This window comes from Mastigoproctus giganteus, chromosome 9 (assembly GCF_048544385.1).
Source record: "Mastigoproctus giganteus isolate SK-2022 chromosome 9, ASM4854438v1, whole genome shotgun sequence".
Classification (NCBI taxonomy): Eukaryota; Metazoa; Arthropoda; class Arachnida; order Uropygi; family Thelyphonidae; genus Mastigoproctus; species Mastigoproctus giganteus.
The window spans coordinates 4,118,901-4,144,159 of NC_143583.1; the positions used below are offsets into that span (position 1 = coordinate 4,118,901).

The following is a 25,259-nucleotide window of genomic DNA, read 5'->3' on the forward strand; positions in this document are numbered from 1 at the left end:
TGCAGGCAGATATGAAGTTCTCTGAGCAGTGCAGACGGGCTGCTAGAGTAGCTCATGGTGTATTGTCAATGATATATAGGAATTTTTCTAGCAGGGATAAGGAGGTGATTATTCCCTTGTATAAGGCAATGGTCAGGCCACACCTAGAGTACTGTATACAGGCCTGGAGGCCTCATTTCAAGAAGGATGTAGAGCTGTTGGAACGAGTACAGAGAAGGGCAACAAGATTAGTGTATGGAACAAAGGGGTGCTCTTACGAAGAAAGGCTTATGTTTTGCGAATTACAGTGTCTGGAGACTAGGCACCAGCGAGGTGATCTGATGGAGGTGTACAAAGCCTTGAATGGTTTGAGCATACTCAATGCTGATGGGATTCTTCCTCTTGCTCAGAATAATCACCTGAGAGGGCATAAATTCAAATTGAGGAAAGACAGATGTAGGATAGACGTGCGGAAATTTGCCTTTAGGCAGCGGGTGGTTGGTAGGTGGAACAGACTTCCATCCCTTGTAGTGGAAGTTGATAGCCTAAATAAGTTTAAGGCTCAGCTGGACAGGTATTTCGAACGAACAGAGGAGTAAAGTGGAAGTGGTTATTTTTTATTTATTTATTTTACTTTATTATTATTATTATTATTATTATTTTTTTTTTTTGGCTGATGCTGCATAAGCTTGCTTTCTTGCATCAAATGCCTCTACTAATGCTAATTCACGTATTATCGTAGTGTGCAATGGCGCTGTGTGTCCTGAAAGAATTGGTAAATAGTTGTTACTAAAATGTGATGCTGTTTAGATGGTAAACTTTTAAAACAACAATTATTCGGCATACACTTCTGAATAATTGAGTAAAATTTTTCATTAGAAGGCGGGTATGTGTGTTTTTACCTATAAGGGTTATAGTGTTCTGAGAATTAAAATTTTTATTTCGTTAGCTTTCTGACGTGGCTTCTGCCAACCTGTCTGCTAACTTGATGAAAGTAATGTGATTGCTTCGTTTCAGATCTTGTCATTGCTGTATTATTTTGCTTCTACTAAGTAAACTTATTTCTTTTAGAATATCCGTTTCATGTTGCTATTGACCAAGAGCAGGTACTGATAATAGAAGCAAAGAAAAATGGTATGTATACAGAGGTCAAAATATAACTATGATATTTAATGAAAAACGTGTTAAATAACGCCTTTCACCTTAGATTTTGATTAGTATGATTACGATACCATACCATTTTATTACGTTATTAAGTCAATCCTGAGTTTTTCATTATGATATAGTAAAGTTGAATGAAGTTGCCGTTACATGCTGTAGTATATGAAATGAACATTTATTTTTAAATGTATAGCGAGTATTTTTTCCTCATTGCAGCTTAGTCGGCGCGATACATGCTGTCTGACATTCTTTTTTAGGAAGTCTAGGTTTCATTCTCGTTGATGACTAGAGGAATTTCTAAAAAAAATTCATCATTTGAGCCTGTAGTTAGCTCGAGCAGAGGGAGCAGGTTTCCCCTGTGAGTTATTCTGGGTTTTCAGCCCATACAACATCCAAATAAACTCGTGAACAAGTACATCTTTCACAGAGAAATACATGGGTATGACCGTTAAAATAATTAAATTCCAAATTTGTAGTTCTAGGTAATTTTGAGAAGTTTAGGAGTCCAGCACAGGCTGATAAGAAGCACTGCAGGATCATCTAGACAAGGCTGCAGTTATAGTTCAGACACAGCATGGGTTTGTTAAGGGAAAATACTTGTCTGACCAATTAGATTGGATACTACGATGTGGCTACAAAGGAACTGGATGCAAAATATAATTTTGATATCATATACTTGTATTTTAGGAAAGCTTTTGATACCACTTCATGTTGAAGACTACTGTACAAGTTCGAGCGGTATAGCATTAAGGGCAAGTTGCTGCTATGGATAAAGGGATGGTTCACTGGGAGAAGCCAAATGATAATAAATGGGCACTGTTGTTAGTGGACTAATGTTATTAGTGGTGTCTCCCAGGGATAGTGTTGGACCATTCTGGTTTTCTGTATTTATCAGTGATATTAATGAAGGTATATCAGGCGTAATGCCCACGTTTGCAGACGTTACAAAAGTTGGTAGGGTTGTTAATAACAGTAAGGACAGCATCACAGCCACAGGCTTCAACATCCAACAATTAATCACACAGTTCATGTACATGATTGGCAGTACACGCCCTCATGTTCCACTCTTAACTGTCAGTTTGACTGAGGAAGGTTAACAAATTAACCGGAAGCTTTTTGTATGTATCTAATATATGTATGTGTTTTTCCTATTATTAAACTTGTCATAATTTATTCTGTCTCCGTTTCGCTCTGTGTCCACAGTAACTCGATATTAACAGTAAGGATGGTACCGATTCTATATAAGCTTGCTTTCTTGCATCATATGATATGCTAATGCTAACTATATATTTTGCTTTATCTTGGAATATATTTTGATTCCAATTTCTCCAATCATAAACTGTCTTTAAAGAATATTATGTAAGCTATTTTCTGCAACTTATTCACTCTGCCCATATTATCAAATTTTTCAGTAATAATCAAACCTAAAACTATTCTTCACTGGTTTGAACAAGTGTTTCTGGCCACAAACTTCAAAAATACTGCGTAATGAATACTGATTTCCTAAGTGAAGATTTATTTTTATTATTATTATTAGGCTAGCTATGAGCCTGTAAGATTGTAATCTTTTGTGGTTATTTTGAAATTACTTTTCTGATTTGGTACAACAATCACTTACTCTTCTGGAAAATAAATATATATAACTCTGACATTCATTGCTCTGAATTTGGGTTGTTTGTTTGTTATTTTGGTTTTTAGGAGCATTAGCAACTAAGGCCATATTGCTCCGGGATATGCGGTGGTCATTCCCTGACCTTTCCGCATCCTCCGTATTTGGTGGTGATGGGCTTGAACCCCGGTCTAATCAAGAAGCGTGTGCTACTCGTTGCTGCTCCTTCCCACCTGGCTACGGAAGAGCCCCTGAATTTGGGAGTTTGTGGTATGAAATGTTCCAGAAAATTGTGTAGTGCAAAGCCAACTGTTACCTCTTTATTAACCAGGTTGCAGTTTTCTGGAAACACTTAGTATTTAACATTACCTTCTCTGTTACCTCATTGAAATAGACCTTGCCTTATTAATACACAATAAAGTGCTTTTTTAACATACAGGAAAACTGATTCAAATAAATCTCATTCAAGACATAAGCAACAAATTGGTTGCTTCACTTCTCTCTTTCCACCCATATTTCACACTATAATTCTCTCTTTTCACTAAATAAATATGTTATAAAGGTATACTTACTTTATAAAATTATGACTCATGTTTTATATTAATGTTTTTCTATTCTTTTTCTTACAGATATGTTTTTGTTACAAATTATTTTATTGTAACTTTGTTCATTTTTTAATCATCGTCATTGTAAGCCTCTATGGATGTTCCATGGCGATATTTTTTGGTGAGCCTTGTCTGTGTTTTGCCTCTGCTCTGGAATGGACCTTTACCAAGTCTTGGTGAACCTGTATTCCTTGGCTCTCTGTATTGACATAATTTACTGCTTTTTATTTCTGACTGATTTCTCATGTGTACTTAGGCAGACACAGAAATAAATAAATGCAAATAAATGTGATATTAGCATTAGTAGAAGCATGTGATGCAAGAAAGCTAGTGTGAACTTATGCAGCATCAGGAGGGGAAAAAAAAAAAAAAAAAAAAAAATTTGCACAACCATTCCCTCTAAATGTTTGTCCAGTTCCTCTTTAAATTTATTGAACTTATCAACTTCCACAACGACAGATGGAAGTTTGTTCCAGCAATTAACCACCCGCTGGCTAAAGGCAAATTTCCGAACATCTGTTCTACATATGTCTTTCCTTAATTTCAATTTATGCCCCCTTAGGTTCGTAATATGAACAAGTGGAAGAATCCCACTTGTTCTAATCTTGTTGCCCTTCTCTGTACAAGCAAATCAACATCCTTCCTAAAATAAGGCCTCCAGACCTATACGCAGTACTCAAGACGTGGCCTGACCATTGCCTTATACAGAGGGACAATCACCTCCTTTTCCCTGCTAGCAAAATTCCTATGTATCGTTGACAAAACCCCATGACCTGTCCTGGGAGCCTGTCTGCATTGCTCAGAAAACTTCATATCTGACTGCACAATTACTTCCAGGTCTTTTTCATTTTCTACCACCTTAAGTGTAGTACCATACAGTTGGTATGTTTCTCTCGGGTTACTTTTAACCATGTGCAGTGCTTTGCATTTGTCAGGTTAAACCTCAGTTGCCACTTCTCAGCCCATCTGCCCAAATTTTCTAGATCCTGTTGCAGTAGTGCACTGCCCTTACTGTCATTAACACCCTGCCAACCTTTGTATCATCTGCAAACTTCGACACTAAGCCTGATATACCGTCATCAATATCATTGATAAATATACAAAACAACAGTGGATCCAACACCGAACTCTGTGGGACTCCACTATTAACATTAGTCTACAAAGAGCAGCACCCATTGATTACCATCTGCTGTCTTCTCCCATTCAACCATCCTTTTATCCATTGTATCAATTTACCCTTAATACCATTCTGCTTCAATTTGTACAGTAGTCTACCATGCGCAACAGTGTCAAAAGCCTTCCTGAAATCCAAGTATATGATATGAAAATTATTTTTTGCATCCAGTTCCTTTGTAACCACATCATAATTTGGCATTGGAGGCAAATTGCTGCTATGGATAAAGGGGTGGTGAGGGGGAGAAGACAGAGAGCTGTAATCAATGGACACTGCTCATTGTGGACTAATGTTATTAGTGGAGTCCCTCAGGGTTCAGTATTGGGTCCATTATTGTTTTCTGTATTTATAAATGATATTGATGATGGTATGTCAAGCTTAATGTCCAAGTGTGCAGGCGATACGAAGGTTGGCAGGGTTGTCAAGGACACTACTGACACTAAGTTGCTGCAACAGAATTGGGAAAGGTTGAGCAGATAGGCTGAGAGGTGGCAAATGAAGTTTAACATTGACAAACGTAAAGTACTACATATGGGTAACAGCAACCCCAGAGCAACGTATCAACTCTGTGGTACTACACCGATAGTGGTAGAGAATGAAAGGGACCTGGGGGGTGGTTGTGCAGGCAGATATGAAGTTCTCTGAGCAGTGCAGACGGGCTTCAAGGGTAGCTCATGGTGTATTGTCAATGATATATAGGAATTTTTCTAGCAGGGATAAGGAGGTGATTATTCCCTTGTATAAGGCAATGGTCAGACCACACCTAGAGTACTGTATACAGGCCTGGAGGCCTCATTTCAAGAAGGATGTCGAGCTGCTGGAATGAGTACAGAGATGGGCAACAAGATTAGTGAATGGAACAAAGGGGTGCTCTTACGAAGAAAGGCTTAAGTTTTACAAATTACAGTGTCTGGAGACTAGGCACCAGCGAGGTGATCTGATAGAGGTGTATAAAGCCTTGAATGGTTTGAGCATGCTCAATGCTGATGGCATTCTTCCTCTTGCTCAGAGTAATCACCTGAGAGGGCATAAATTCAAATTGAGGAAAGACGTAGGATAGACGTGAGGAAATTTGCCTTTAGCCAGCGGGTGGTTCGTTGGTGGAACAGACTTCCATCCCTGGACAGGTATTTTGAACGAACAGAGGGGTGAAGTGGAAGTGGTTATTTTTTATTTATTTATTATTTTTTTTTTTTTTTTGGTTGATGCTGCATAAGCTTACTTTCTTCCATCAAATGCCTCTACTAATGCTAATGCTAAAAATAATAACCAATCAAATTTGTCAGACAAGATTTTCCCTTAACAAACCTATGCTCTGTCTGAATTATTGCTGCAGTCTTGTCTAGATGAGCCTGCAATGAATCTTTAACCAGTGACTCCATTATTTTACCTGGAACAGAAGTTAAAGGCAAACTTCCACACATCTATTTACAATGATCTTTGCTCAATTTAAATTTATGTAACCTCAGGCAATTAATCATGGAAAGAAGAGTCCCATCAGCATTGAGTTTGCTCAAACAATTCAAGGACTTATACACATCAATCAGATCACCTTGCAGATGCCTAGTCTCCAAACACTGTAATTTACAAAATTTAGGCCTTTCTTAATAAGAGCACCCCTTTGTTTCCCCCTCACCAATCTTGTTACCCTTCTCTAACTCTTTCCAGCTGTTCTACATCTTTCCTAAAATGAGTCCTCCAGATCTTATGCAGTACTCAAGGTGTGGCCTCACCATTGCCTTATGCAAGGGGATAATAACTCCTTATCCCTGCTAGAAAAATTCCTGTATATCACTGACAAGACACCATGAGCTAATCTTGCAGACCATCTGCACTTCTCAGAAAATGTCATATCTGTTTGCACAATTACCCCCAGGTCCTTTTCATTCTCTACCACCATGAGTGTAGTATCACACAGTTGATATGTTACAGTGGGGTTACTGTTACCTATATGCAGTACTTTTCAATTGTTTATCTTAAACTTCAGTTGCACCTCTCAGCCCATCTGCTCAACTTTTCTAGATCCTGTTGCAGTAGCGTACTGTCCTTAGTGTCATTACCAACACTGCCAACCTTTGCATCGTCTGCAAACTTAGACTAAAGCCTGATATGCCTCCATCAATATTACTAATAAATACAGAAAACAACAATGGACCGAACACTTATTGTTATTTGGTTTTTTTTTTTTTTTTTTTTTTTAGGAGCATTAGCAACTAAGGCTATATTGCTCCGGGGATATGCGGTGGTCATTCCCTGACCGTTCTGCATCCTCCGTATTTGGTGATCACAGGCTCGAACTCCAGTCTTATAAAGAAGCGTGTGCTACACACTGCTGCTCCTGCCCACCTGGCTACTGAGGCGCAACCCAACACTGAACCCTGGGGACTCCACTAATAACATTAGTCCACGAAGAGTGGTGTCCATTGATTACCCCTCTGTCTTCTCTCACTCAACTATCCATTTATCCATAGCAGCAATTTGCCTCCAGTGCCACACTGCTCCAATTTATGCAGCAGTCTTCCATGTGCAACAGTATCAAAAGCCTTTCTAAGATCCAAGAATATGATATCAAAATTATTCTTCGCATCCAGTCCCTATGTAACCACATCATAGTATCCAATTAAATTGATGCTTCCGTAGCCAAGTGGGCTGGAGCAGCAGTACATAGCACACACTTTTTGATTAGACTGGGGTTCGAGCCCATGACCACCAAATACGGAGGAAACGGAAAGGTCGGAATGACCACCACATATCCCTGGAGCAACAGAGCCTTAGTTGCTAATGCTCCTAAAAATCAAATAATAACAACCACCAATTAAATTGGTCAGACAAGACTTCCCCTTAACAAACCCATGCTCCTGCAGTGTTTTTTTTAACCAGTATTTCCATTAATTTCCTCGGAATGGAAGTTAAACTAACAGGTCTGTAATTACTTGTCTCACCCTTCGATCCTCCTTTGTGGATTGGTGTCACATTTGCACATCTCCAGTCCATGGGTACCTCCACTGAGTCTAAGGAAGCTCACATAAATATGGCTAAGGGCTGGCTTACTTCCTTCGCTGCCTCCTTTAATGTAACTGGATAGATCCCATCTGTCCTTTCTGTACAATGTGTACAGAAAGGATAGAAAGGGAGGAGGTGTTCTGCTGTTAATTAAGAAAAATATAAAATCAAAAGAAGTGCATCCAGTTGATATAGATGAACAGTGCACTGTTGATTCAGTTTGGTGTGACATAAGCACTGCGAAAGCAATAATAAGAGTAGGAGTGTGTTATAGGCCTAATGACTCGAATGAGTACAATGAACAATTGTACAGAGAAATAGAGTGGGCTAGTAAATCGGATGTCTTATAATGGGGGAGTTTAACTTCCCAGATATTGACTGGAACTTGTGGGTTGGTCACTCACACACTAGTCAGACTTTTATGGATTTATTGGATGATTGTTTTCTGCAGCAGCATGTTCGAGAGGCAACCAGAGAAAGTAATACTCTTCATCTGGTTATCAGCAGTGATCATTCGTATATTAAGAATTTGCAGATAAAGGAACCACTAGGTGGCAGTGATCACAGTGTACTGATGTGGGATTTACTTAAAGATTTAATTACCATCAGGGGTAAAGGAAGGGGTTTTTACTTCCGTAAAGGTGAGTACAGTGGTCTCCGACAGTTTTTAAATTCTGTATAGTGGGATCAACTGACGATGTTACCAACAGTTTTTTTTTTAAGGGTGGATGCCCTCGAAGGAAATAAATTGAGGGGTCCATCAAGCTCTCAGCTGCCCACATCAACGCCAGAGCTTGCACTTGGTCATCAGGCAACACAGAGGCAGCCCCCTAGGCAGAATGCGCTGGTCCCACAGGAACTAGTAGTTGGTGGTGACTCTATTGTCAGGGAAACGGGGAACATGCTTTGTAAAAAGGATAGGTGGAATAGGACCAGGGTATGTCTGCCAGGGGCAAAGGTTGATGACGTTGTAGAGCGGATATCATCTTTTAAGGGCACAAAAGGTGATATAGTTGTACACGTTGGCACTAATGATATTAAGAGTAGGAGACCGGCAGAATTACTTAGCAAGTGCAGGTCACTGTTGAAAAAAAGCCGTGAATTAGGGTTGAATTTGAAAGTGTCTGCAATTCTGCCCAGACACGATAGGAGGGAGTATATGATGAGAGCCTTGTCGATCAATTCGGCCCTGGAGGGATTGCGCAAGGCTCAAGGGGTAGAATTTTTTTCAGCCTGGACTGTACTTGTTAACAGGAGAGATTGCTTCTACAGGGATGGGATACACTTAAATAGAAAGGGTGCAAGAATTTTTGCTGATGCTGTCGAGGCAGTGTTAGGTGGGTCGGAAAACTGCTAGTTGGGGGGGGATACAAGGACTAATAGATTAACAGTAGCCACTGGCAGAGGTGGAAGTGATTCTTGCACTGCTTCTATTGAAATGAGCAGAAGCCTGAAAAACTAGATGCAGGATATTTCAGAGACTGCTGGGAGTCATTGCCGTACAAGTAAACACATGGGTTGTGTTAGAGTAGCTAAGAATAGAAACAGGTGCATGTATACCTGCGTGTACACCAATGCTAGGAGTTTGGTAAATAAATTTGATGAATTTGAGGTATTGCTCAAAACATCAAAGGCAGATATTGTTGGGATATCAGAGACGTGGTGTCACACAGATATAAGGGATGCGGAACTGGAATTTGGGGAATACAATGTGTATAGAAAGGATAGACAGGACAGGAGGGGAGGAGGGGTTATGCTATTAATTAAGAAACACAAAGTCCAAGGAAGTGAAGCCAGTCGACATCGATGGACAGGGCAGTGTCGAGTCAGTTTGGTGTGACATAAGCATAGGGAAATCTAAATTGAGAGTAGGAGTGTGCTATAGGCCTAATGATTCTGATGAGTATAATAAGATATTGTACAGGGAAATAGAGTGGGCCAGTAAATCAGAGAGTCTTATAATGGATTATTTTAATTTTCCAGATATTGACTGGAATTTGTGGGTTGGTCACTCGCACACTAGCAAGGCTTTTGTGAATTTATTGGATGATTGTTTTCTACATCAGCATGTTCGTGAGGCAACAAGAGGGAGCAATACTCTTGATCTGATTATCAGTAGTGATTCTTCATGCATTAAGAATCTGCAGATAAATGAACCACTAGGTGGCAGTGATCACAGTGTGTTGAAGTGGGATTTACTCAAGGAGGTAACTACCATCAGAGGTAAAGGGAAGGGTTTTTGTTTTCGTAAAGGCGACTATGATGGTCTGAGACAGTATTTAAATTCTATACAGTGGGACCAACTGATGATGTTACCAACAGCAAACTCAAAATGGGAAGCATTCAAGGAACTAATCTTGGAGGCTACCAGGCTTTACATACCAACTAAGAAATATTTTTCCAGGTTTAGGCCTAAATGGTTGTCAGATGAACTAATGAGACATGTGGCAGAGAAGAAAAATGCATGGGATACATACAAATTAATGGGTGACATGGAAGCCTATGGTAGATGTAAGTTGGTCTGTAACCAAGTCACAAAGGAGATTAGGCAGGCAAAGGCAGACTACGAAAAATCCTTGGCAAAGGATGCAAAGAAAAACAGAAAAGAGTTCTTTACATATTTAAACTCGAGAAGGAAAGGGATGAATCAGATTGGTCCACTGGATATTGATGGTTCAACAGTTGAGGATCCTGCTCAGGTGGTTAACAATCTAAACGAGTATTTTGCATCTACATTCACTCATGAGGAGTTATTCAGGAAGGAGAATGATGTAGGTAAAGTAAACACTGGCAATGAGCTGGATGATTTTGTAATAACTGAGAGGAGAGTGGAGGACAGATTGTTGAGGATAAACATAAAAAAGGCACCTGGGGTGGATGGGATCTATCCAGTTATATTAAAGGAGGCAGCAAAGGAAGTAAGCAAACCCCTAGCCATAATTATGAGAGCTTCTTTGGACTCAGGGGAGGTACCCATAGACTGGAGATGTGCAAATGTAACCCCAATTCACAAAGGAGGATCAAAGGCTGACACAAGTAATTATAGACCTGTTAGTTTAACTTCTGTTCCAGGTAAATTAATGGAGGCACTGGTTAAAGAAGCACTGCAGGATAATCTAGACGAGAATTCAGTTATAGCTCAGATGCAGCACGGTTTTGTTAAGGGCAGGTCTTGCCTGACCAATTTGATTGGATACTATGATGTAGTCACAAAAGAACTGGATGCAGGGAATAACTTTGATATTATATATTTGGATCTTAGAAAGGCTTTTGATACTGTTGCACATGGAAGACTGCTGCACAAATTGGAACAGTGTGGCATTGGAGGCAAATTGCTGCTATGGATAAGGAGATGGTTGAGTGGCAGAAGACAGAGAGTGGTAATCAATGGACACTGCTCAACGTGGACTAATGTTATTAGTGGAGTTCCTCGGGTTCAGTGTTGGGTCCGTTGTTGTTTTCGGTGTTTATGAATGATATTGATGATGGGATATCAAGTTTAATGTCCAAGTTTGCAGATGATACAAAGGTTGGCAGGGTTGTTAAGGACACTACTGACGCTATGCTGCTGCTGCAACAGGATCTCGAAAGGTTGAACAGATGGGCTGAGAGGTGGCAAATGAAGTTTAACATTGACAAATGTAAAGTACTACATATGGGAAACAGTAACCCCAGAGCAACGTATCAACTCTGCGGTACTACACTGACAGTGGTGGAGAATGAAAAGGACCTGGGGGTAATTGTGCAGTCAGATATGAAGTTCTCTGAGCAGTGCAGACGAGCTGCAAGAGTAGCTCATGGTGTCTTGTCAATGATATACAGGAATTTTTCTATCAGGGATAAGGAGGTGATTATTCCCTTGTATAAGGCAATGGTTAGGCCACATCTTGAGTACTGTATACAGGTCTGGAGGCCTCATTTCAAGAAGGATGTAGAGCTGCTGGAACGGGTACAGAGAAGGGCAACAAGATTAGTGAATGGAACAAAGGGTTGCTCTTACGAAGAAAGGCTTAAGTTTTGCAAATTACAGAGTCTGGAGACTAGGCACCGGCGAGGTGATCTGATAGAGGTGTATAAGGCTTTGAATGGTTTGAGCATGCTCAATGCCAATGGGATTCTTCATCTTGCTCAGAATAATCACCTCAGAGGGCATAAATTCAAATTGAGGAAGGACGGATGTCTGATAGATGTGCGGAAATTTGCCTTTGGCCAGCGTGTGGTTGGTTGGTGGAACCGACTTCCATCACTTGTTGTTGTAGTTGATAGCCTAAACAAATTTAAAGCTCAACTGGACAGGTATTTCGAACGAACGGAGGGGTGAAATGGGAGTGGTTTTTTTTTTGGCTGATGCTGAATAAGCTTGCTTTCTTGCATCATATGCCTCTACTAATGCTAATGCTAACAGTAAATTCTAAGTGGGAATCATTCAAGGAATTAATCGTGGATGCTACTAAAAGTTTCATACCTATTAAGAAATATTGTTCAAGATTTAGGCCTAAATGGTTTTGTAATGAACTAATGAGACTCGTAACAGAGAAGAAAAATGCATGCGATACATATGAATTATGAAGCGACTCAGAAGCCTATGGCAGATATAAGCTTAGTCTCTAATCAGATCACAAAGGAGGTTAGGTAGGCGAAGGTAGATTACGAGAAATCCTTGGCAAAAGATGCTAAGAAAAACAGCAAGGATTTCTTTACTTATATAAACTCTAAAAGGAAGGGGATGAATATGATTGGTCCACTTGACATTGATGGGTCGACTATTGATGATCCTGCTCAGATAGCAAACAAACTGAATGAGTATTTTGCATCTGCATTCACACATGAGGAATTATTAAGGTTTGAAAATGGCAGAAGATTATCAAATTGTAGCAGGATACTTAATGATTTTGTAATAACTAAAGGCAAAGTGGAGGAGAAATTGTTGAAGTTAAACATAAGAAAAGCACCTGGGGTGGATGGGATCTATACAGTTATATTAAAGGAGGCGGCAAAGCAACTAAGCAAACCCTTAGCCATAATTATGAGAGCATCCTTTGACTCAGGGGAGGTTCCCACAGACTGGAGATGTGCAAATGTATCCCCAATTCACAAAGGGGGATCGAAGGGTGACATGAGTAATTACAGACCAGTTAGTTTAACTTCAGTTCCAGGTAAAATAATAGAGTCACTGGTTAAAGATGCATTGCAGGATCATCTAGACAAGACTGCAGCAATAATTCAGACACAGCATGGGTTTTTTTAAGGGAAAGTCTTGTCTGACAAATTTGATAGGATATTATGATGTGGTTACAAGGAACTGTATGCAAAAAATAATTTTGATATCATATATTTGGATTTCAGGAAAGCTTTTGACACTGTTGCGCATGGAAGACTATTGTACAAATTGGAGTAGAATGGTATTAAGGGTAAGTTGCTACAATGAATAAAAGTATGGTTAAGTGGGAGAAGACAGAGGGTGATAATCAGTGGGTGCTGCTCTTCGTGGACTAATGTTATTAGTGGAGTTCCACAGGGTTCGGTGTTAGGTCCACTTTTGTTTTGTATATTTATCAATGATATTGATGAAGGTATATTAGGCTTAGTGTCGAAGTTTGCAGATGATACAAAGGTTGGCAGGGTTGTTAATGACAATAATGGCAGTGTGCTACTCCAACAGGATATAGATAATTTGGGCAGATGGGCTAAGAAGTGGCAACTGAAGTTTAACCTTGACAAATGCAAAGTACTGCATATGGGTAGAAGTAACCCCAGAGAAACGTACCAATTGTGTGGTACTACACTTAAGGTGGTAGAAAATGAAAAAGACCTGGGAATAATTATGCAGTCAGATATGAAGTTTTCTGTGCAATGCAGACAGGCTGCCAGGGCAGGTCATGGGGTTTTGTCAATGATATATAGGAATTTTGCTAGCAGGGAGAAGGCGGTGATTGTCCCTCTGTATAAGGCAATGGTCAGGCCACGCCTTGAGTACTGCGTAGAGGTCTGGAGGCCTCATTTAAGAAGGATGTAGATTTACTTGAGCATGTACAGAGAAGGGCAACAAGATTGATGAGGAGAATGAAGGGATCCTTTTACCAAGAGAGGCTTAAGTTCTGGAAATTGCAGTAGCTGGAGACTAGGCACCTGCGCAGTGATCTGATTGAGGTGTATAAGCCCTTGAATGTTGTAACATATCAGAGGTAGTGCACTTCCTCTGATGTGGTACATCAGGGGCAGTGCAGAATTGTAGTAGTAAGAGTATTCACTGTACTGCACTGTTCTGCACCATCTTGTTCTGCACCAAATTCAACATTAGGGTTGAATTTGAAAGTGTCTGCAATTCTGCCCAGACACGATAGGAGGGAGTATATGATGAGAGCCTTGTCGATCAATTCGGCCCTGGAAAGATTGTGCAAGGCTCAAGGGGTAGAATTTTTTTCAGCCTGGACTGTACTTGTTAACAGGAGAGATTGCTTCTACAGGGATGGGATACACTTAAATAGAAAGGGTGCAAGAATATTTGCTGATGCTATCGAGGCAGTGTTAGGTGGGTCGGAAAACTGCTAGCTTGGGGGGAGACAAAGACCAATAGATTGACAGTAGCCACTGGCAGAGGTGAAAGAGATTCTTGCACTGCTATTAGAATGAGCAGAAGCCTGAAAAACAAGATGCATGGTATTTCAGAGACTGCTGGGAGCCATTGCGGTACAAATAAACACATGGGTTGTGTTAGGGTAGCTAAGAATAGAAACAGGTGCAGGTATACTTGCGTGTACACCAATGCTAGGAGTTTAGTAAATAAATGTAAAGTACTACACATGGGAAACAGCAACCCCAGAGCAAAGTATCAACTCTGTGGTACTACACTGACAGTGGTAGAGAATGAAAGGGACTTGGGGGTGATTGTGCAGGCAGTGAAGTTCTCTGAGCAGTACAGACGGGCTGCAAGAGTAGCTCATGGAGTATTGTCAATGATATACAGGAATTTTTCCAGCAGGGATAAGGAGGTGATTATTCCATTGTATAAGGCAATGGTCAGGCCACATCTAGAGTACTGTATACAGGTCTGGAGGCCTCATTTCAAGAAGGATGTAGAGCTGCTGGAACGAGTACAGAGAAGGGCAACAAGATTAGTGAATGGAACAAAGGGGTGCTCTTACGAGGAAAGGCTTAAGTTTTGCAAATTACAGTGTCTGGAGACTAGGCACCAGCGAGGTGATCTGATAGAGGTGTATAAAGCCTTGAATGGTTTAAGCATGCTCAATGCTGATGGGATTCTTCCTCTAGCTCAGAAAAATCACCTGAGAGGGCATAAATTCAAATTGAGGAAAGACAGATGTAGGATAGACGTGCGGAAATTTGCCTTTAGCCAGCGGGTGGTTGGTTGGTGGAACAGACTGCCATCCCTTGTGGTGTCAACATTAGGTATTTTGAACGAACAGAGGGGTGAAGTGGAAGTGGGTTTTTTTTTGGCTGATGCTGCATAAGCTTGCTTTCTTGCATCAAATGCCTCTACTAATGCTAATGCTAATCTCTGATGTGGTACAACAGAGGTAGTGCAGAATGGAAATAGTAAGTGTATTCACGCAAGGAAGCCACACTGAGAAATCAAGCATACAATACAGTGTACACAGGTTTTTGCTGCACTAGTGAAAAAAAAAAAACACCAATTATATAAGAAAATACAAATTATATGCTTCCCTCCTCGCACAGGTAACTGTCCATTTGACCTTTGAATTTATTCAAACTGTCATCCTCAACTACCTGCAAGAGCAACTTGTTCCAGCAATCAACAACTCACTCACTAAAAGAAAATTTCCTGCCATCTAATCTAAACTCACAACCCCTGTAATTTGAATTTATGCCCCTAGTTCTTCATAACAGTGAGAATTCACCTTCATTCATTTTATTTATCCCTCTCAAAGCCTTTTAAACCTCAACCTCTCAGGTGCTTGATTGTCAAGCTTTGTAGAAACATTGAGCAGATTTTTTTATTCTTATTAATAACAAGAATCACAACAGGTAACCATTAACAGTGTATCAGAGAGCAGAACAATGAACACAATTGATAACAATAATAAGAGATCCAACAGTAAGATTAACATTGATATAGATTCAAACATTAAAATCATATGTAAAAAGAGGTATGCTTTAAGTTAAGTTACCGATAAAACAAATAATAAATTAATTAATTAGAGAATAGGAAAATAATAAAACAAATAATAATAATAATAAACTACAATAATTAGATGAGAGCTAATCACTATGCAGTTCAAGAGAAGAGGCAAACTTGTGGATGGAGTTCATCGGTGATTGGAAGTTGTCAAAAAAGTCGAGAGAGTCATTTGCTGATTTGCTGATTATGTAGTAATGGCATATGATGCAAGAAAGCAAGTGTATGAGCTTATGCAGCATCAGCTAAAAAAAAATATCACACCAATTCCTTCCAAATGCCTGTCCAGTTCTTCCTTAAATTTATTCAACCTATCAACTTCCACAATGACAGATGGAAGGTTGTTCCAGCAATTAACCACCCCCTGGCTAAAGTCAAATTTCTGCACATCTATTCTACATCTGTCCTTTCTTAATTTGAATTTATGTCCCCTTAGGTTCGTAATCCGAACAAGTGGAAGGATCCCATCAGAATTCAGCGTGCTCAACCCATTTAAGGCCTTATACACCTCAATCAGATCACCACGCAGTTGCCTAGTCTTCAGCCACTGCAATTTGCAGAACTTAAGCCTGTCTTGGTAAGAGGATCCCTTCATTCCCCTTACCAGTCTTGTTGCCCTTCTCTGTACATGCTCAAGCAAATCGACATCCTTCCTAAAATGAGGCCTCCAGACCTGTACTCAAGACATGGCCTGACCATTGCCTTATACAGAGGGACAATCACCTCCTTTTCCCTGCTAGCAAAATTCCAATATATATCATTGAGAAAACCCCATGACCTGCCCTGGCAGCCTGTCTGCATTGCTCAGAAAACATATCTGACTGCAAAATTACTCCCAGGTCCTTTTCATTTTCTACCACCTTAAGTGTAGTACCACACAGTTGGTACATTTCTCTGGGGTTACTTCTACCCATATGCAGTACTTTGCATTTGTCAAGGTTAAACTTCAGTTGCCACTTCTCAACCCATCTGCCCAAATTATCTAGATCCTGTTGCAGTAGCACACTGTCATTAACAACCCTGCCAAGCTTTTTATCATCTGCAAACTTCGATATTAAGCCTGATATACCTTTATCAATATCATTGATAAATATACAAAACAACAGTGAACCCAACACCGAACCCTGTGGGACTCCACTCATAACATTAGTCCACTAAGAGCAGCACCCATTGATTACCACCCTCTGTCTTCTTTCACTTAACCATCCTTTTATTCATTGTAGCAACTTACCCTTAATACCATTCTGCTGCAATTTGTATAATAGTCTTCCATGCGTAACAGTGTCAAAGGCTTTCCTGAAATCCAAATATATGATATCAAAATTATTTTTTGCATCCAGTTCCTTTGTAACCACATCATAATATTCCATCAAATTTGTCAGACAAGACTTTCCCTTAACAAACTTATGCTGTGTCTGAATTATTGCTGCAGTGTTGTCTAGATGATCCTGCAATGTATCTTTAACCAGTGACTCCATTATTTTACCCGGAACAGAAGTTAAACTAACTGGTCTGTAATTACTCGTGTCACCCTTCGATCCCCCTTTGTGAATTGGGGATACATTTGCACATCTCCCGTCTGTGGGAAACTCCCCTGAGTCCAAGGATGCTCTCATAATTATGGCTAAGGGTTTGCTTTGTTGCTCTGCCGCCTCCTTTAATATAACTTGATAGATCCCATCCGCCCCAGATGCTTTTTTTATGTTTAACTTCAACAATTTCTCTTCCTCTTTGCTCTCAGTTATTACAAAATCATTAAGTATCCTGCTACAATTTGATAACCTTCTGCCATTTTCAAACCTTAATTCCTCATGTGTGAATGTAGATGCAAAATACTCATTGTTTGTTTTATATCTGATCAGGATCATCAACAGTCGAACCATCAATGTCAAGTGGACCAATCAGATTCATCCCCTTCCTTTTAGAGTTTATATAAGTAAAGGAATCCTTGCTGTTTTTCTTAGCATCTTTTGCCAAGGATTTCTCGTAATCTGTCTTTGCCTGCCTAACCTCCTTTGTGACCTGATTACAGACTAGCTTATATCTGCCGTAGGCTTCTGAGTCACTTGATAATTTATATGCATCCCATGCATTTTTCTTCTCTGCTACGAGTCTCATTAGTTCATTTGATTACCATTTAAACCTAAACCGTGAACAATATTTCTTAATAGCTATGAAAGTTTTAGTAACATCCACGATTAATTCCTTGAATGCTTCCCACTTAGAATTTACTGTTGGTAACATTGTCAGTTGATCCCACTGTACAGAATTAAAAAATTTCTCAGACCACTGTACTCACCTTTATGGAAGCAAAAACCCTTTCCTTTACCCCTGATGGTAATTAAATCTTTAAGTAAATCCCACATCAGTGCACTGTGATCACTGCCACCTAGTGGTTCCTTTATATTCAAATTCTTAATACACGAATGATTGCTGATAACCAGATCAAGAGTATTACTCTCTCTGGTTGCCTCTCGAACATGCTGCTGCAGAAAACAATCATCCAATAAATCCACAAAAGTGTGATTAATGTATGAGTGACCAACCCACAAGTTCTAGTCAATGTCTGGGAAGTTAAAATCCCCCATTATAAGACATTCTGATTTACTAGACCACTCTATTTCTCTGTACAGTTGTTCATTGTACTCATTCGAGTCATTAGGCCTAATGTTGAGCAGACTGAACTTCATAAAGTCAGTGATTGCAGAGTCAAGGATGAAACAGTGTAAGGTTCCTGACTTGTCTACAAGGAGCATTGCAGTTGATTTTGCTAAGGATATCAGATGCTTCATAAGTTCAAGTGATTACTTTGGCTAGAAGGATGATATCAGCAAGAACTCTTCTGGTGGACAGATGAAAGTAAATTGCACAGCAGTTCAAAAAGTACACTGAATGTTAAAATAGAGACTTACGGAATGTAAGGTATCGGACAAAATTTTTTTGAACTGCTTCAGTTTTGTTAATTAAAAAAAAAAAAAGTCTTCGTGTGAAGGTTTCAGATGGGTGAGCTGAATTCAAGGATTGGGAAGACCATATTGTTATAAAGGATGACAGTACATCTGTAGATTTTGACAATTTTAGGTGTTCTGTTTGATAAATCCCAGTGTTTTGAATGCTTTGCTGGTGATTTTAAGTATGTATGTATGTAGCATCAAATTTAGCACTGCTAGAGAAGAGAATTCCGAAGTTAACTTTTTCACACCTTTCAATGATTACAGAGTTAATAGTGTATTCCGTATTTATTAGTTGTGGAGATCTGCAGGATGAGAAAGAGATTACTTTTCACTTTGAGGGATTAGCAGACAAGCCATTCAGAGATAGCCACAGAGAGAATTTATTGAGGGTGCATTTAAGCTGTTTTAGAAACGGTTATCTCCTTCACTGCTGAGTACATCTTAAGATCATCTGCATAGAGAGCAACTTGAACATTGGTGGCGCATATGAAAGGAGGATTATTTATGAACACAATGAAAAGTAGAGGACCTTGGGGGGTAGCCTTGTGGTACTTAAGTGGCATAAAATGGTCTGAGTTCACTTGATTGATGATAACTCAAGGAACGATGCATAATATAGCTCCATAGCCATGAGAGCAAAGGGTCACAGATACCATATAGCTTCAGTTGCTCATGCAGGACTTTATCAAATGTCTTAGATATATCTGTGTAAATTGCATCAACTTGAAAGTTATCAAGGACTTTAGAGGTTTAGAAAGGAAGCAAATTTGTGACCACTGACTTTCCACTGCAGAACCATGTTAGCATTAGCATTAGTAGAGGCATATGAAAGATGCAAGAAAGCAAGCTTCTGCAGCATCACCCAAAAAAAAAAAAAAACATTGCTACCATTTCACCCCTCTGTTCATTCCAAGCTCCTTTCCACCTCTCCAGCTCAGCCTTAAATTTATTTAGGCTATCAACTTCCAAAACAAAGGATGGAAGTCTGTTCCACCAAAAAACCACTCGCTGGCTAAAGGCAAACTTCCGCACATCTGTCCTACATCTGTCTTACCTCAATTTGAATTTATCCCCTCTCAGGTTATTATTCTGAGCAAGAGGAAGAATCCCATCAGCATTGAGCATGCTCAAACCATTCAAGGCTTTATACATCTCAATCAGATCACCTCACAGGTGCCTAGTCTCGAGACACTGTAATTTGCAAAATTTAAGCCTTTCTTCATAAGAGCAACCCTTTGTTCCATTCACTAATCTTTTTGCCCTTCTCTGTACTCGTTCCAACAGCTCTACACCCTTCTTAAAATGCGTAGCCAGGTGGGAAGGAGCACCAGTGAGTAGCACACGCTTCTTGATTAGACCGGGGTTCGAGCCCGTCACCACCAAATACGGAGCATGCGGAAAGGTCAGGGAATGACCACCGCACCGGAGCAATATGGCCTTAGTTGCTAATGCTCCTAAAAACCAAATAAATAAAAAAAATAACCCTTCTTAAAATGAGGCCTCCAGACCTGTATACAGTACTCAAGGTGTGGCCTGACCATTGCCTTATATAAGGGGATAATCACCTCCTTATCGCTGCTAGAAAAATTCCTGTATATCATTGACAAGACACAATGAGCTACTCTTAAAGACCATCTGCAATGCTCAGAAAACTTCATATCTGCCTGCACAATTACCCCCAGATTCTTTTTGTTCTCTACACTGTCAGTGTAGTACTACAGAGTTGTTACATCACTCTGGGGTTGCTGCTTCCCATATGTAGTACTTTACATTTGTCAATGTTAAACTTCATTTTATTTTATTTATTTTATTTTATTTTATTAATAAAAAGATACACAACAGGTAACCATTAACAGTGTATCTGAGATCAGATCAATAAACATAATAACAATAATATGAAATCCAACAGGACGATAAACATTGATTCAAACAATAAAAGCATATGTACAAAAGAGGATTGTATTAAGTTAAGTTACCGGTAAAACAAGTAATAATTAATCCGTTAGAGAATAGAAAAATAATATAACAAATAATAAGCTACAATAATTAGATGTGAGCTAGTCACTTTGCAGTTTAAGTGAAGAGGCAAACTTGTGGATGGAGTTCATCAGTGATTGGGAGTTGTCAAAGAAGTCAATGCGAGAGTCATTTGCTGATTTGCTGATTCTGTTCAGTGGACTGAACTTCATTAAGTCCGTGTTGGCAGAGTCAAGGCGAAACGGTGTAAGGTTCCTGACTTGTCTACAGGGAGCATCGAAGTTTATTTTACTCAGGATATCAGATGCTTCGTAAATTCCAGTGATTACTTTGGCTAGAAGGGCGATGTCAGCAGTAACTCTTCTGGTGCAAAGAGGCCTCAGATGAAAGTAATCACACAGCGATTCATAATACACTGAGTGATAGAATAGAGGATTGCGGTACGTAAGGTAACGGATAAAGTTTTTTTGGACTGCTTCAATTTTGTTAGTTAAAGTCTTTGTGTGAGGATTCCAGATGGGTGAACTGAATTCAAGGATTGGCAGAACAATAGTTTTATAAAGGATAACCGCATATCTGTAGTTTTTGAACTTGTATGTGTTCCGTTTGATGAATCCCAGTGTTTTGAATGCTTTGCTGGTGATTTTAAGGACATGGGCATCGAATTTAGCACTGCTGGAAAAGAGAATCCCTAAGTCGTTAACTTGGTCACACCTTTCGATGATCACAGAGTTAATACTATACTCCGTATTCATTAGTTGTGGAGATCTGCAAGATGAGAAAGAGATAACTTTGCACTTCGAGGGGTTAGCAGACAAGCCATTCAGAGATAGCCATAGAGAGAATTTATTGAGAGCACATTGAAGTTGTTGAGAATCGGTAGTCTCCTTCACTGCTGAGTAGATCTTAAGATCATCTGCATAGAGAGCAACTTGAACATTGGAGGTGTAGATGAAAGAAGGAAGATCATTTACGAAAACAATGAAGAGAAGAGGACCTAAGGGAGAGCCTTGTGGTACTCCGCTTAGTGGTATAAAACAGTCTGAGTTCACTTGATCGATGATAACGCTCAAGGAACGATGCGTAATATAGCTGCGTAGCCATGAGAGCAAAGGGTCACGGATGCCATATAGCTTAAGTTTTTCCAGAAGTTGTTCGTGCGGGACTTTATCAAATGCCTTAGATATGTCTGTGTAGACTGCATCAACTTGTAGGTGGTTATCAAGAGCTTCAGAGGTGTATTGCCAGAAAGGAAGTAAATTTGTGACTACTGACTTGCCACTGCAGAAACCATGTTGATTCTGATCGATAAAAGGCTTGAAGAATTCGAAGAGATGTTTGTGCACTGCTGTGTCGAAGAGTTTAGCCAGGCTGTTTTGCAAGGTTATGGGTCTGTAATCGCATACGTCATTTTTATCACCTTTTTTGAAAATAGGAACTATATTGACCTGCTTAAAGTGCTTAGGATACTTCCCCAGCCTGAGAGACAGGTTGAAGATCCGCAGTATGAGGGGTTTCAATGTAGTGACAGTCCTTTTCCAAAATAAGCCTGGAATGTCATCTGGGCCTCTAGTATAGTCATTTTTCATGCTTTTTAATGCCGAATTTAAATCTTCATCAGTGATAAAGAGATTAATGAGGATATCATCTTTAACAGGTGTGAAGTCAGGAAATGAGGCAGGTCTCAATGTATCATTTGTTTGAATTCTAGAAAAGTGTTTGGCAAACTCTTGAGCAATACTGAATTCGTCAGATAAGAGAATTCCATCTGCGTTTCGGAGTTGGAACTTTCTACTGGTTATGTTCTTATGCTTCATGAAATTCCAGAATGGTTTGATATCTCTGTGAGTAAGCAGACTATCCTGAACTGACTCTGTATACATGTTGTAGGAGTTTAATATGAGAGTTTTCACTTCTTTGCGGAGTTGGCTGAATATTTCATAGTATTGACTGTCACCTGTTTGCTTATATTTGTTTCTGTAGAATTCTTTGGATTTAATTTTACGTATTAGTTCACTATTATACCAGTGCGGGTAGGTAGAGCGTGCGGTAAGATGGGATTGAGGAACAATGTCAGATATAACTGAATGGACACAGTTAATCAGGTTGTTGGTGAGCACATCGATGTCATCCATAGAGTCAGCGAGCTGCTTGTCTACATTTCTTAGAGCTAGGTTGAGCAGAGGCCAGTCAGCCTTTCTGAAATTGAATCGAGGAGTACGGGAGCTGCATTTGAAGTTATGAGAAGTCACTGTGATGTCCAAAGTAATTGGTGAATGATCCGAGTGAAATATGGGGTTGTCGGTGTGAACATCTATATGAGTAGAGGAAAATATTAGGTCGAGGTAGGCATTTTCTCTGGTTGGAAAGTTGCAAATTTGTTCCAGACCATAGCTGTGAAGCATATTAAAGAGAGCCCTAGTCTGCAGTGATGGAGAAGAAGATTCTAAATTGGCCATTTGACAGTTAGTCACCCAAAACCATTGCTATGTCGGCAGATTGAATTAGTGGGAAGATTGATTCCAGCGAGCTTTCTAAGTACTGGAGGTCTATATTAGTTAAGGGAGGTGGAAAATAAAGCAATACTATTAAAACCTTTGACTTGCCAAGATGAAGAAGGCAGTATACTGATTCAATATTTGTGAAATTTGATGCAGTTTCACAGAGTATATGGTTAGAATGTATAGTAGCTACTCCGCCTCCACGAGATCCTCTGTCCTTTCTATGGATTGTATATTGTCCATCTATAATCTCCTGATCATCAATATCAATGGAGAGCCAGGTTTCAGTGAGCAGGTAAATGTCGTAAATATGTGAGCCTTGGATTGCTCTGAAGTGGTTTAGGTTGCTAATTATACTCCTGCAATTCTGAAGGTAAACACTGAACAGTTGGGATCTGGGGATTCTATGACGAGAGGAGAACGTAGTATGTGTAGATAACAGGGTATCTGATTGCTATGCCGGTGGAGAGGAGATTTTGGACTCCCTTGATGGTCTGTCCGTGAAGCGTTTTACTAGAGCCCCTGATAAAAGGGATCTTAGATTCAACACTTTTTCTGTTTGTGATGGAAGGCATGTTATTATAAAAGATGAGTAGGCGGGACATCGTGTCTTCAGAGAACGGACATCTACTCCGAAACCATATTCTTCTTTAATTAGGTTGATAAGATCTTCAGATTTAGTGGAGGGTCCAAGTCTAGAAAGAAAAATTCGGTCTTTTGTGGGAATAATTGTGATATTATACTTGTGTTTGAGTAACTGAGATTTTTCTGCAGTAGTTACATTCTGTGTTTGATGAGTTATGGCTGGAAGCTTGGAGAAAGTACCTTGAGATATAGATGCTTTAATATTTTCTGACGGTTTGTTCTGTTTTGATCTTTGGTGCGATATTTGAGACTGGCAATCAGAAACAGGTTTACTCACTGTGGCGGCAGATTTACAGACAGGTTTGCAGACCTCATTAGATGTGGCAGCAGATATTTTTGCATATGTTGCCTTAACTGATGTTGAAGAGGATTCCGCTTGGTGACTCTGAGCTTGTGAAATAGAAGTACAGACAGAACTGTTCCGCAGAGGAGAGTAGGTGGGAGGAGTGGTTCTATTTACATCAGAAGAATCATCTAACAGAGTCTGTTTGGCAATAAATTGCTCAGTTGAATGACTTGAATCATGAATGTTAGCAGGCTTGGGCAAATTAATATTTGCAGCAGTAGAATTATTGAGGCCGGTGGAAGGTGAAGATCTGGTCTCAGTACTGAGGGCATCGTCAGTTAATGAAGAATTCGTATTCACTTTGAGCCCATTGGTGTCGAGAGTAGGTTCAGAATTCTTCCTAGCTTCCCTTAAGTGGCAAGACATAACTGATGTGAGATTTTTAATTTGGGCGTTAATGTCAGAAATTTCAGCCTGTTGATTAGCTAATATTGTTTTTATACCACAAATCTCCGTGTATAGCTCGCTGTTTCCTTCATTGAGTGTATTAGAATCCAGGAGAATTTCAGAGTTTGCAGTATGAGGTGCGCTGATTAGATGAGTTTGATTGAGGATTTTCTGCATAGTGTTAAAGAGTAGTTCCTGGAATTCAGTTGATTGCAGAATACCAAAGGTTGGATTCAGAGTTTCCGTAGGGAAGGAGTTAGCGCTGAGATCTTCTGACAGCACAGATATATGTGTTTGAGTTGATGCATCTGAGATTTGATGCGACAACAAAGAAGGATTAGAGGCTTCATCCATGTACGATTCAGAGTCGGTATTTCTAGTTATTGGCATGATATTTGTCTCAAATGTACTAGAGTACGGCATTTCAACTTTGTTAGCCGAAGAGGAGGAAAGTGACTCAGGTTCCGTGATTTTTGGCGTTGCAACAGTTACAGGGCTTTTCTGAGAATTTCTGAGTCGACATCTATCACAACAGAATGATTTCCGCCGACTTTTATTTAATTTTTTCAGGTCAGAATGTGTACAGTCATTGCATATTAATTGTTTGCACTCAATACATTGGACAATGGGGTCAGAGCTGGTCCCACAGATGGTGCAGACGTTAGAATTTTGACAGGAGGTAGTATTTGTCATATTGAATTCAGTTACTGTAGTTTTACTAGATAATTTAATATCACCACAGTTGTGGTTTAGCAAGCAA

General features: G+C 39.7%; 1 protein-coding gene across 2 annotated transcripts in view; it reads left to right on the plus strand.

Annotated features, from left to right (window-relative positions):
* The first annotated feature begins 732 nt into the window (after nt 1-732).
* The window catches only part of deltaCOP (coatomer subunit delta), a 198,456-nt gene continuing 173,929 nt past the window's right edge, over nt 733-25,259 (plus strand). The window contains exons 1-2 of one of the 2 annotated variants that reach the window (XM_090381569.1): nt 733-754; nt 1,051-1,113. In XM_090381569.1, coding sequence (XP_090237695.1) covers nt 1,111-1,113 — 3 coding nt within the window. In that variant the 5' untranslated portion in view covers nt 733-754; nt 1,051-1,110. Of the gene's footprint in view, nt 866-1,050; nt 1,114-25,259 lie in introns of both variants that reach the window. The other variant, XM_090381568.1, reaches the window with a different exon arrangement.